Raw genomic sequence first — 14,064 nt, 5'->3', positions numbered from 1 at the left:
GGGAGGGAATTCCAGAACTTGGGACCTAGATGGTCAAAGGGCCAGTTGCTTCCTGGCTTCCGAGATGGAGAAGGAGTAGGGGAAGAGTTGTACCTAGCATCTCTTCAATTTGCCCCGTCACCTGCAACATCTTCTTCATGCTTTTAGAGCAAGAGAAAAATAGGGTGGAAATTATTTCAGAGCTAGTGTTTTTATTTGAGCTTGAAAGAACAGATTAAAGTTATATCCACACATTGGGTAATATGTACTTATTGTTAATAGTTAACGAGCAAAAAGTGGTTTGTGGCGTGTTTATTCAATCGGCTTTGCTCCAACTAAATATCTATCAGAACATTGGTGTAAGGCATGTAGCAGTAAAAAAAACTGCCGCTTTCAGCGCACGCAAGAGAAATGTGAATGGTAAGATTTTATACAGCAATAGTTTTAAATATTGCATCTCTTTTCCATTGTTTTGCTTATCAATTTATAATTAGTTTGATAAAATTAAAATCAAATTAGAAGCTTGTGATCTTTTTGGGCAGAGCTGAGTTAGAGTTAGAATGTAGTAAAATATAAGCAAACTACAGAAAGCTGTGTTGTTGCTGTTGTAGATTCAAATAGGTTGTTGTTATTTTTGTATCTTCACACTGTTCCCTTGAAGAACAGTGTAAAGTAGAGGAAGGGTTCTCAGGCTGATTAATAGTCTGACAGGCCGCAACGTGAGCGCGTCTTCCATGGCCGTAGCCATCTTTTTATACCAGCCGATAGGGTGGTTAGTCCTATATGGCGGGAGGGTTTTATGGGCTCCCGCAACCCATAAAATGAGGGTGGGGTGGGGGGGGGCACCCACGCCCACCGATGCAACCCAGAATTCAGAGCCAGAGCTCCGGTCTCCACTCATCGGGACTGCCTGGAGCGGGGTTCGAACCCTGAACCTTGACTCGGAAATGGGAATACTACCACTAAAACAAAGGTTTGCTCCATTCAAATAGTTAATTTGACAATTTGTTGCTCCAATGCAGTGAGATATGTTTGTATTACAGGTGTAAATTGACCAACTATCTAATATTCATTCTTCACTAATTTTAATTGATCTACAACTATCCACAAAAGACACATTACACACTTTCACATTTTCTTCACTAATATCGTGTATAACATATTTATGTGAAAACATGTAGACCCAACCCTCACACATCACAACATAGTGCTTACACTTTTGTCTTTTTGGACAGTAGAACAGACTTCAACAGTAGGTTTATAAAAAAAAAGTGTTAGTTCATAATTGCGAAGACTCACAAAATATGGTTGATATTATCTTTAATTATTCCGTACCCATGCAGAATACCGGTGACAAATAAGTAACAAAGTGGCATGTTGCATCATACAGCCTCAGCCAGCATGAGATAAAATTGGCAACAGAACTATACAGCTCTCCATTGTAAGACTACTGGAAGTTAGAATCATAGAATCATAGAATCATAGAAGTTTACAACATGGAAACAGGCCCTTCGGCCCAACATGTCCATGTCGCCCAGTTTATACCACTACGCTAGTCCCAATTGCCTGCACTTGGCCCATATCCGTCTATACCCATCTTACCCATGTAACTGTCCAAATGCTTTTTAAAAGACAAAATTGTACCCACCTCTACTACTGCCTCTGGCAGCTCGTTCCAGACACTCACCACCCTTTGAGTGAAAAAATTGCCCCTCTGGACCCTTTTGTATCTCTCCCCTCTCACCTTAAATCCATGCCCCCTCGTTATAGACTCCCCTACCTTTGGGAAAAGATTTTGACTATCTACCTTATCTATGCCCCTCATTATTTTATAGACTTCTATAAGATCACCCCTAAACCTCCTACTCTCCAGGGAAAAAAGTCTCAGTCTATCCAACCTCTCCCTATAAGTCAAACCATCAAGTCCCGGTAGCATCCTAGTAAATCTTTTCTGCACTCTTTCTAGTTTAATAATATCCTTTCTATAATAGGATGACCAGAACTGTACACAGTATTCCAAGTGTGGCCTTACTAATGTCTTGTACAACTTCAACAAGACATCCCAACTCCTGTATTCAATGTTCTGACCAATGAAACCAAGCATGCTGAATGCCTTCTTCACCACTCTATCCACCTGTGACTCCACTTTCAAGGAGCTATGAACCTGTACTCCTAGATCTCTTTGTTCTATAACTCTTCCCAACGCCCTACCATTAACAGAGTAGGTCCTGGCCCAATTCGATCTACCAAAATGCATCACCTCACATTTATCTAAATTAAACTCCATCTGCCATTCATCGGCCCACTGGCCCAATTTATCAAGATCCCGTTGGATTCCTAGATAACCTTCTTCACTGTCCACAATGCCACCAATCTTGGTGTCATCTGCAAACTTACTAACCATGCCTCCTAAATTCTCATCCAAATCATTAATATAAATAACAAATAACAGCGGACCCAGCACCGATCCCTGATACACACCGCTGGTCACAGGCCTCCAGTTTGAAAAACAACCCTCTACAACCACCCTCTGTCTTCTGTCGTCAATCCAATTTTGTATCCAATTGGCTACCTCACCTTGGATCCCGTGAGATTTAACCTTATGTAACAACCTACCATGCGGTACCTTGTCAAAGGCTTTGCTAAAGTCCATGTAGACCACGTCTACTGCACAGCCCTCATCTATCTTCTTGGTTACCTCTTCAAAAAACTCAATCAAATTCGTGAGACATGATTTTCCTCTCACAAAACCATGCTGACTGTTCCTAATCAGTCCCTGCCTCTCCAAATGCCTGTAGATCCTGTCTCTCAGAATACCCTCTAACAACTTACCCACTACAGATGTCAGGCTCACCGGTCTGTAGTTCCCAGGCTTTTCCCTGCCGCCCTTCTTAAACAAAGGCACAACATTTGCTACCCTCCAATCTTCAGGCACCTCACCTGTAGCTCTCGATGATTCAAATATCTCTGCTAGGGGACCTGCAATTTCCTCCCTAACCTCCCATAACGTCCTGGGATACATTTCATCAGGTCCCAGAGATTTATCTACCTTGATGCGCGTTAAGACTTCCAGCACCTCCCTCTCTGTAATATGTACACTCCTCAAGACATCACTATTTATTTCCCCAAGTTCCCTAACATCCATGCCTTTCTCAACCGTAAATACCGATGTGAAATATTCATTTTGGATCTCACCCATCTCTTGTGGTTCCGCACCTAGATGACCTTGTTGATCCTTAAGAGGCCCTACTCTCTCCCTAGTTACTCTTTTGCCCTTTATGTATTTGTAGAAGCTCTTTGGATTCTCCTTTGCCTTATCTGCCAAAGCAATCTCATGTCCCCTTTTTGCCCTCCTGATTTCTCTCTTAACTCTACTCCGACAATCTCTATACTCTTCAAGGGATCCACTTGATCCCAGCTGTCTATGCATGTCATATGCCTCCTTCTTCTTTTTGACTAGGGCCTCAATCTCCCGAGTCATCCAAGATTCCCTACTTCTACCAGCCTTGCCCTTCACTTTATAAGGAATGTGCTTACCCTTGTTGGGGCATGATTTTAGCTCGGCGCCGGGAATCCAGCCCATGCGTAAATATTCGCTTGGGGAACTCGGAAGTCAAGTGAGTGCATCGCATTCTGCGATTGCAGCTCAGCTGAAGGTAAGTATTTGTGCTTCCGGGTTTCCTACGTGCCAGGCAGCGGGTGGGTGGGGGGGTCAGCCATCGTGGAGGGGTCCATCATCGGTGGGGAGGAGGGCAGCCGATCAGGCTAGGTGCGCTTGTTGGGCCTAGATGAAGCACTCCTACTCCTCTTGGCCCACAAGCAGAAAAAATCCTGCAAAGAATAGTTACTTGTGAGTTTCAAAACATTTCTCTACACTTCAATGTTGCAGTCTGGTAAGAAGGCAGAAGCAAAACCTTACAATATTTTCCATTTCATACAAAGTTCTGAATAAAACCAATTAAAATAAATATTGATACACATGCTCTTTTCCCCTGTTAGGCTAAACTTTATGAATCAATTTTCACTCAGTTTAACCTAAGAATAAAAATCAGTAATTTTTTTCAGCTCAGCCCTAAGATCTCATTTCCTAGTTATAATGAGATGAGCGTCATAGCCCACTTCTTTCCCATCATCCGAACTGCTTACTTTCACCTCTGAAACATTGTCTGCTCCTGCTCCTGTCTTAACCCTACTGTTACTGAAACCCTTGTCCACATTTTTATCATCTCTAGCCTTGATTATTCTAATGCTCATCTTGCTGGCCTCCCATCCTCCAATCTTCATAAACATCAATTTGTCAAAATTCAGTCACCCATATCTTGCCCTACATTAAATCCCACCTCCCCTTTATCTCTGTTCTAACTGACCTACATCGACTCCTTACTGCCCAAGGTATTAAAATCTTCATCCTCAAATACCTCCACAGTCTAGACCCATCCTATCTCTGCGACCTTCTCCGACATTATATCCCCTCCTGCAACATTTGGTCTTCCAACTATGGGCTTTTGTGCCACTGGTGGCAGACTCTTCAGCTGCCTTGGTCCTTCACTTTGAACTCCCTCCCTAAACCCCTCCACCTTTAAAAATGTTGTCAAAGCCCATCTCTTGGACCAAGCTTTCAGTCACCTCTAAGCTCTACCACCTTGGCTCGATATCTGTTCTTTTATATATTTTATTTATTTTTTCTCCCCCGTGAGATGTGCTCTACATTAAAGGTGCCATATCACTGCAATTTGAGACAATCAAATAGTACACACTCATTTGCCCTATACTGAGTTGCAAGTGGGTTATGAGGCTGGATGGCTTATAGGAGGATTTTCATGCATCAATATATTAATATGTGAAAATATACAAAATCTTTATCAACAATACTCCTATCTGAAAAAGGAAAATAGATATGGAGTAAATATTTCAGTGAAAGGTTGCACTATGTGTGTCGAATGCAACTTACTAAGATAATGTATGATTGTGTCGATGGAAGGATAATGCCTTAGTATTAAGCTAATATTCATCTAAAATCTGGCATATCGCTTTGCAGGTATTTCTGAGATCATCAAGACAAGAGAAAATTAAAATGGAAATTTTTATCCTTCTGATATGTGGTGGATTCATGATCACTACAATAGCACAGCATCACCAACCCCAATTTCAATCTGACCAAAGGAAAGATCTGCAGCAGCCTCGACTTTCCAACGCACATTCAGAACGTAATGTTGAAATCACTGTTGCACCATCGGAACAACCAGAATCAGACACTGATATGCAAACAATCGACATGTTCACAGAAAAAAATAGTGAATTTGGTTTTGACCTCTACAGGAAAATAGCAAACCTACATGAAGATAATGTATTTTTTTCACCTATTACCATCTCCACAACCTTCGCCATGTTGGCCCTTGGTGCTAAGCAAGCTACATATGATGACATACTCCAAGGCCTCAACTTGCAAGATTTGGTCAATACCAACAACCGGTACCTATTGCACGTGGTGTTTCAGTGGCTTGACAGCAACATCACCAGAAACGAAGAGCTTCTTATCTCTCAGGGAAGTTCTCTGTTTGTACAGGATGATCTTGATTTGAAACCAACATTCGTCAATGATCTTTCTAATTTTTATAATGCTGATATTACTCCAGTAAATTTTCAAGAGACAGCCAATACCAAAGCTATTATTAACCAGTATATCTGCAATAAAACAAATGGAAAAATCAACCAGTTGTTAGACTCTGTGGATAGTGAAACCAAACTTATGTTGACTAATTACATCTTATTTAAAGGTATTTTTTTTCCCAAAATTTTGGATTGAGGATATGAAATGACTCACCATTCTTTTTTAAATTGAGAAGCCTAGGTGAAAGGTCAAGGCCCAAATTGAAGCCATCACTAAGGCTGAAAAGAATAGAAGATGAAATAAATCAAGTGGTAGGAGTTAGGTGACGCAATGTTTGGTTTTAAATGCCTGGAGGTTGTAGGTAGAAAATAAAACAGCAGGAAATAAGAAGTTCCAATAATTTTAGTTCTAAGAATTGTGGATTAGGTTTATGAGAACCTTTGTGAAACTAGTGGCATCTCGTTAGCCAAATAGGAGATAGAGCAGAAATGGAGCAGATTAAGCCCTATTAGTATGATTGTATAATAACTGTGTATGTCTCCAAATTAAACATAGGAACATAGGAACAGGAGTAAGCCATTCAGCCCCTCGAGCATGTTCAGGTATTCAATTAGATCATGGCTGAACTCTGCGTCAACTCCATTTATCCGCTTTTGATCCATATCCCTTGATACTCTTACCTGTCGATCTCAGTCTTGAAAATTTCAATTGACCCAGCATCTGCAGCCTTTTGAGGGAGAGAATTCTACATTTCCACTACCCTTTATGTGAAAATGTGCTTCCTGATTTAACTCCTGAATGGCCTGGTTCTAACTTTAGGATAGTGTCCCTTTGTTCTGGATTTCCCCACCAGAGGAAATAACTTCTCTGTAAACACTTTATCAAATCCTTTAATCATTTTAAATACCTGCAAATTTTAAATTAGCTCTACCCCTCAACTTTCTAAGCTCAAGGGAATATAACCAAAGTTTATGCAACCAGCCCTCATAATTTAACCCTTTAAGCCTCAGCATCATTTTGGTAAATCTGCACTGCAACTCTGTCCAAGGCCAATATATCCTTCCTGAGGTGCGGTGCCCAGAACTGAACACAATACTCCAGATGAGGTCTGACCGAGGCTCTGTACAATGAAGCATAACATCCTCCCTTTTGTGTTCCAGCTCCCTTGAGATAAAGTCCAACATTCCATTAGACTTTTTGATTACTTTTTGTACCTATGCACTAGCTTTTAGTGATTTGTGTTCCTGGCCACCCATATTGCTGCAGGAGTTCCTCAGGGCAGTGTCCTAGGCCCAACCATCTTCAGCTGCTTCATCAATGACCTTCCCTTCATCATAAGGTCAGAAATGGGGATGTTCGCTGATGATTGCACAGTGTTCAGTTCCATTCGCAACCCCTCAAATAATGAAGCAGTCCGTGCCCGCATGCAGCAAGGCCTGGACAACATCCAGGCTTGGGCAAGTAACATTCGCTCCAGACAAGTGTCAGGCAATGACCTTCTCCAACAAGAGAGTGTCTAACCACCTCCCCTTGACATTCAACGGCATTACCATCGCCGAATCCCGCATCATCAATATCCTGGGGGGTCACCATTGACCAGAAACTTAACTGGACCAGCCACATAAATACTGTGGCTACAACAGCAGGTCAGAGGCTGGGTATTCTGCAGCGAGTGACTCACCCCCTGACTCCCCAAAGCCTTTCCACCATCTAAAAGGCACATGTCAGGAGTGTGATGGAATACTCTCCACTTGCCTGGATGAGTGCAGCTCCAACAACACTCAAGAGGCTCGACACCATCCAGGACAAAGCAGCCCGCTTGATTGGCACCCCATCCACCACCCTAAATATTCACTCCCTTCACCACTGACGCACGGTGGCTGTAGTGTGTATCATCCACAGGATGCACTGCAGCAACACGCCAAGGCTTCTTCGACAGCACCTCCCAAACCCGCGACCTCTACCACCTAAAAGGACAAGGGCAGCAGGCACATGGGAACAACACCGCATGCACGTTCCCCTCCAAGTCACACACCATCCTGACTTGGAAATATATCGCCGTTCCTTCATCGTCGCTGGGTCAAAATCCTGGAACTCCCTTCCGAACAGTAGTGTGGGAGAACCTTCATCACACGGACTGCAGCGGTTCAAGAAGGCGGCTCACCATCACCTTCTCAAGGGCAATTAGGGATGGGCAATAATGCTGGCCTTGCCAGTGACGTCCACATCCCGTGAACGAATAATAATTAAAAAATAATATCCCTCTGCTCTTCCACAGTCTCTAGTCTTAAGTATTCATTGAACAATTCTGCCATGTTCTCATTATCTATTATAGTCTCACCTGCACCTGTCTTTAATGGGCCCACATTCCCCCTTACCACTCTTGTACTGTTAGCTTTATTTTCTCTTGCATGTTTTTGTCATTCTTCCCTTTTAGCACCTTTGGATTTCCATTTCTCCTTGCATTTGTGTAAACCTTTTTTCTTAGCTTTATACTGTCTCTTAGAGGGTGAGGTGAGGGAGAGTGGGGAAATGGGAGGGGAAGGAGGTGAGGAGGAGAAAGTGAGTGGGAGAAAAAAATGTTACTATCATGGAAGGAAAACTAAGAAAATGGAAACCCCTATCACTTAATCTATATAATGTAGATCCACCCAACAATAGTAACACAATCAAAGTTACACTTGTTTGTCTGTGATATGAGAAAAAAAAGAGTAATTATGGAATAATGACAAATGCCTATTTTTTCTTCAGGGAAGTGGATGGCTCCCTTTGATCCAAACTATACTATAGATGGGACATTCTATGTAAATGCATACACCAGAGTCAAAGTTCCAATGATGTTCAAAGGTGATTCATTTTTTTTAACACATGACAAGATCCATTCTTGTATAATCCTGAAGCTTCCATACCAAGGAAGTGCAAGCATGTTGGTGGTGATACCAACGGATGGAGAGTATCTACTTCTGGAAGATGAGCTAACAGCAGAATTGATTGACCAGTGGATCAAAGCCATGAGACCTAAGTACAATTTCCAGTTTTACAATTAAACAGTAATCGACATGTGAAAATGCTGTAGGTTGTAACTGAGAACGAGCAGTTTGAATGAAGTAAGAGATCATAGACCTTTTTCAATAAACTGCTATCCTCAATTACAGCCCATTCTATTGTAATTTGATTTTCACTTAAGATTTTTCTTTTAAGTTTCTTTGATACCTGTAGAGTCAGGTGAAAATCTGAGGCAGCTTAATGGGCCCAGAAGAAGTGTAAGCTAATAGCTTTATTATTACTACCTGTAACTTCATTTCATCATATAAATTTAGCTTTGGTTAAAATGGTATGTACTTATTTTAGATATGGGTCTTGTCACAAAATTTAAGGTATAATGATGATGAATAATTGACTTAGCTAATAAGTTCACCGCATGTTTTTGTATGGGAAATTATGAAGTTCACAACATATGGTGATATGGGACGACACGTGGCAGATGGAGTTCAATGTGGAAAAATGCAAGGTGATGCATTTCGGTTGGGAAAAATGAGGAGAGGAAATATAAACTAGAGGGCACAATTCTAAAAAGGGTAGAGGAACAGAAGGATCTTGGGGTATATGTGCACAAATCATTGAAGGTGGCAGGGCAGGTAGAAAGCGATTATAAAAGCATATGGGGTCCTGGGCTTTATAAATAGAGGCATACAGTACAAAAGCAAGGAAGTCATGATGAACCTTTATAAAACACTGGTTCGGCCACAACTGGAGCATTTTTTAAATTCGTTCATGGGATGTGGGCGTTGCTGGCAAGGCCAGCATTTATTGCCCATTCCTAATTGCCCTTGAGAAGATGGTGGTGAGCCACCTTCTTGAACCGCTGCAGTCCGTGTGGTGAAGGTTTTCCCACAGTGCTGTTAGGAAGGGAGTTCCAGGATTTTGACCCAGCGACGATGAAGGAACGGCAATATATTTCCAAGTCGGGATGGTGTGTGACTTGGAGGGGAACGTGTAGGTGGTGTTGTTCCCATGTGCCTGCTGCCCTTGTCCTTCTAGGTGGTAGAGGTCGCGGGTTTGGGAGGTGCTGTCGAAGAAGCCTTGACGAGTTGCTGCAGTGCATCCTGTAGATGGTACACACTGCAGCCACGGTGCACCGGTGGTGAAGGGAGTGAATATTTAGGGTGGTGGATGGGGTGCCAATCAAGCAGGCTGCTTTGTCCTGGATGGTGTCGAGCTTCTTGAGTGTTGTTGGAGCTGCCTTCCAGAATTGTGACCAGTTCTGAATACCGCACTTTAGGGAGGATGTGAAGGCCTTAGAGATAGTGCAGAGAAGATTTACTAGAATGATTCCAGGGAAGATGGACTTAAATTACGTGGATAGACTGGAGAAGCTGGGAGTGTTCTCCTTGGAACAGAGAAGATTGAGAGGAGATTTGATAGAGGTATTCAAAATCATGAAGGGTCTAGACAGAGTAGATAGAGGGAAACTGTTCCCATTGGCAGAAGGGTCAAGAACCAAAGGGCATAGATTTAAGGTGATTGGCAAAAGAACCAAAGGTGATAAAAGGAAAAACTTTTTTACACAGCGAGTGGTTAGGATCTAGAATGCACTGCTTGAGGGAGTGGTAGAGGCAGATTCAATCATGGCCTTCAAAAGGGAACTGGATAAGTACTTGAAACAAAAAAATATGCAGGGCTACGGGGATAGGGTGGGGCAGTGGGACTAGCTGGATTGCTCGCGCATAGAGCCAGTGCAGACTCGATGGGCCGAATGGCCTCCTTCTGTGCTGTAACCTTTCTATGATTCTATGAAATTATCTATAAAGGAAAGTTGCTGACATTAAATGCAAGACTAACTAGGTTCATTTTCATATGTAGATAAACCATTTTTTCCTATTTATTCTTGTGGTGTGGACAATGCTTGTCCACACCAGTTCATAGTGTTTTTTTTTTGACTGAGTATCTTACTAGGCCACTTGAGACGGCATTAAGAGTCAACCACATAGTGTCACTTTTTGGCCAGAGCAGGTAGGTTTGGTAGGTTTCAAGCACATCTTCTGCCGCGATCTCTCCTCCCCGCAATTGGCCGACCCCCCGCGATCTCGATCTCCACCCCCCCCCGCACCCTCCACGATCGTCCGACTCTCCCCTGTGATCTCTCCCTCCCTCCTCATTCCAAGCCCCACTCCATCTCCAGTAGTCCCTGGCTGCCGCCTTGTACCGCAGGCTTTCCCAACCGGCAGCCGACTAGCCTCTCAATCTGGCCGGCTGCCGGGCAGGAAACGGAGTAAAAAAATTCTAATGAGATTCTGTCTTCCTGGTATTTCCGGGTTTCCTGGTCGCTGACACGCGCCCCTGCTCCCTCCCTGCCTCCTCGTAAATATCGGGGCCAATATTTTTACATATCTTTGCCAATGTTGGTTTGTGATCAGTTGCTTCATTTCTTTCCTTTGCTATGTAAGAATGCATCAGCTCCACCTGGCTCCCACCCCGAACAGCTTGGCTGAGATCAGAAACTTGACAGATGGGAAACTCCGACACCAATCTACATCCTTCCACTCTATGGCATAGCACGGTGGTTAACCAATATGCTGCACCACTGGTTTGCCTTCAATTGATTTTTATAAACCTAGTTTCATTCTAGAGTTTATTTTAAGAGAGATCCATTGAATATTTTTATTAAATCCATATACATAATAACAAAATACCTTCCATTCACTCTCTGAGCACATCAGTAAGGTCCGAGTTCACACAGAATTCTCCTTACATAATGCTGATTCCTGGCTTCACAAGTGCTTCTCTGTTGAACCAAGATGACTCTCTCTTTACCAACTACCTATCATTAAAGAGGCAGCTTGCTTTAATTGGCCTAGCTGGTGGCAGAACCTCTAACATTGTGATTCTACTGCCAGAATCTGCTGAAGAATATATAAATTAAGGGAAAGGTACTTCCTGAAAAGCAAAGCAGCTCTACTGCTGAGTTTGCAGTAGCTGAGCAGATTGGTGTCTTACCCTAGTTCTTTGTCAGTATGCGGTACAGTGACAGCTGAGTGTCCTGTATGCCCTGTAGTGCATCTGTTACACTAGCTGACCAAAAGACAGTATAGAGGTTGGAGCTATGGTGGGTAAATGGAGTTGAGGTACATATCAGCCATGATCTAATTGTAAACAATTTTACAACACCAAGTTATAGTCCAGCAATTTTATTTTAAATTCACAAGCTTTCAGAGGCTTCCTCCTTCACCTGACGAAGGAGGAAGCCTCCGAAAGCTTGTGAATTTAAAATAAAATTGCTGGACTATAACTTGGTGTTGTAAAATTGTTTACAATTGTCAACCCCAGTCCATCACCGGCATCTCCACATCATGATCTAATTGAATGACTCTCAAGGCTGAATGGCCTATTCCTGTTCCTATGGCAAACCGGCTGGATTGGGAGTGCAATATGTTAATTTAACAAACAAGCATTTTTTAAGTTTCCTTTTATAGATAAATTTTTAAAAATGTACACCTCTCTTCTAAGGTCACAAATCGACAAATAATTTCACCCCACTAGTCTGGGCAGGATACAACTGAGAATCCACACACAAAGACCTTGTTGTAAACATCTATCACCTATTCTTCCATCATGCCCCTTTTATAAAATACTTGTGCACGTTATATTAAATATCATGAGATTTGAACAGTAATAAAATTATAATCTTGCTTTTCCATGGCTTTCCATTCTTTGTAAATCATAGGTTCTCTCTTTTATTGTCCTAGGAAAATAGAATTACATTTTCCAAAATTTAAATTGGACAAGTCGTATAAGATGGAAAAAAAGCTAAAACAGTTGGGAATGATAAAGCCCTTCACAAATGCTGCCGATTTTTCTGGAATTTCTTCATCCTACCAGCTGAAGATTTCCCAGGTAAGCTTATTCCAAGAACGATCGCTGAGTATGATTTCCAGTTTTTCTTTTGTGTGATTGCTACACTTCCTCTAATGCAGCATGGGAAGGAGGAAACACCAAATAATTAGTTGTGCTTTTTGTTAATTTTTTCTAGGTTATTCACAAAGCAGTGATTGATGTGGACGAGAGAGGAACAGAAGCTGCAGCAGTTACCAGACTTTTAGCGATACCTTATTCACTTCCACCTGTCATAAAAGTGGACCACCCTTTCCTCTTTATGATTCATGAAGAAATAACAAAAACTCTATTGTTTATAGGAAGGGTGAAAGACCCCACCAAGCTTTAAAGAATCTTCTGGTGAAAGTAACGGTTTTAACTTTAACCTCTTTTGCTGCTAATTAACCGAGATGCCGATTAGCATGCTCCTAAGTTTTCATATTTTAAAATGGTCAATTATTAATTCAACAATGAAAAGCAATCAAGTGCATCTCAATCGTGCAACAGTATATTACACTTACAAAGAAGTTCTTTTCATGCAGGTACAAATGTTCCAGCAACATTCATTGCAGGTTTCATGTTTCTGTGTTCACCCAGAGAACAGACCATCTCCCATTTCAGATGAGCTGAAAAACGTTCTTGTAAAAATCTGCATTTGTAATTTTTTCTCAACTGTGCTGCACTTGCTTCAAAACATAGATAAATCTAGATACTGTTTGCTTTATACTAAATTACATCATTACCAGTTGTTCTTTAAACATCTGTTGAACAATTGTACTGTACAACCAGGCTGAGTAAGGGTGTGCGACGATGACCTGGCCTGCAGGATGCCCAACATGAAGGATTTCCAGGGCAAAGACATAAATGATAAAGTGCAGAAGTCAGCAGTCTTGCAAGTGAGTGAAGGCACAAAAACAGGAAAAGAGAGCTTAAGTTGACTAAACATACACAGGCACTGTGGCACTCAGCTTCTTTCTAGCTTTTATTAATATTTAGTGCCACCACAACTGAACACAGCAATTGTACCAAGTGTCTATGCTTCATAAAAAACTGATTGGACAAAGACAGGCAAAAAGACAGATCAGCTTAGCGAGCTGAGGTAAGAGAGCAATAACTAATCTCTCTCTCTCTCTGACATCTATAAGCTGATCCTTTGTGTTGTGTCTGTCTAATACGGAAGTGTTGCCCTATTTCTCCTGCTCCCACATCACTTCCATGTTGCCTCAAACTTACTGTGAAAGTCAACTGCTACCTTTCCCAATTCTGGCATTTGTGCTCCCATGTCCAATTCTGACTAACTATGCTTCTGGGGTACCTGGACTTTCCATTACCCCGCCCCCCCCCCCCACCAATACTGTTGCAGGCAGCTAGCTGTGGAATGGCTACTGACAAATGGCTGCAAAGTAACAGCAGTCAGGGACATGCTCCTTTTCAGTGTTGTTTCTTCAAAGCCAGTAATGTACTATACTCACAACACAATAATCTATTGAAAAAACCTATATAGAGCATCATTCTCATTAAATGGGCAATAATGATAGATGGGTAGGGCTTACACGTGGGCAGGATATGTGGTGTCCCTACATTATTATGTTGGTGGCTGC

General features: G+C 42.0%; 1 protein-coding gene across 1 annotated transcript; it reads left to right on the top strand.

The window, feature by feature from the left end:
* The first annotated feature begins 334 nt into the window (after nt 1-334).
* LOC137326657 (protein Z-dependent protease inhibitor-like) lies at nt 335-12,907 on the top strand. Its single transcript, XM_067991956.1, has 5 exons — nt 335-399; nt 5,018-5,756; nt 8,342-8,612; nt 12,337-12,484; nt 12,621-12,907. The coding sequence occupies exons 1-5, from the start codon at nt 397-399 to the stop codon at nt 12,810-12,812; spliced, it is 1,353 nt and encodes a 450-aa protein (XP_067848057.1). The 5' UTR covers nt 335-396; the 3' UTR covers nt 12,813-12,907.
* Nucleotides 12,908-14,064: the final 1,157 nt, after the last annotated feature.

The sequence above is a fragment of the Heptranchias perlo genome, chromosome 10 (genome assembly GCF_035084215.1).
Source record: "Heptranchias perlo isolate sHepPer1 chromosome 10, sHepPer1.hap1, whole genome shotgun sequence".
NCBI classification, from domain to species: Eukaryota; Metazoa; Chordata; class Chondrichthyes; order Hexanchiformes; family Hexanchidae; genus Heptranchias; species Heptranchias perlo.
Note: the sequence above shows the minus strand (reverse complement) of the source record. Positions and strands in the feature narration are given on the sequence as shown.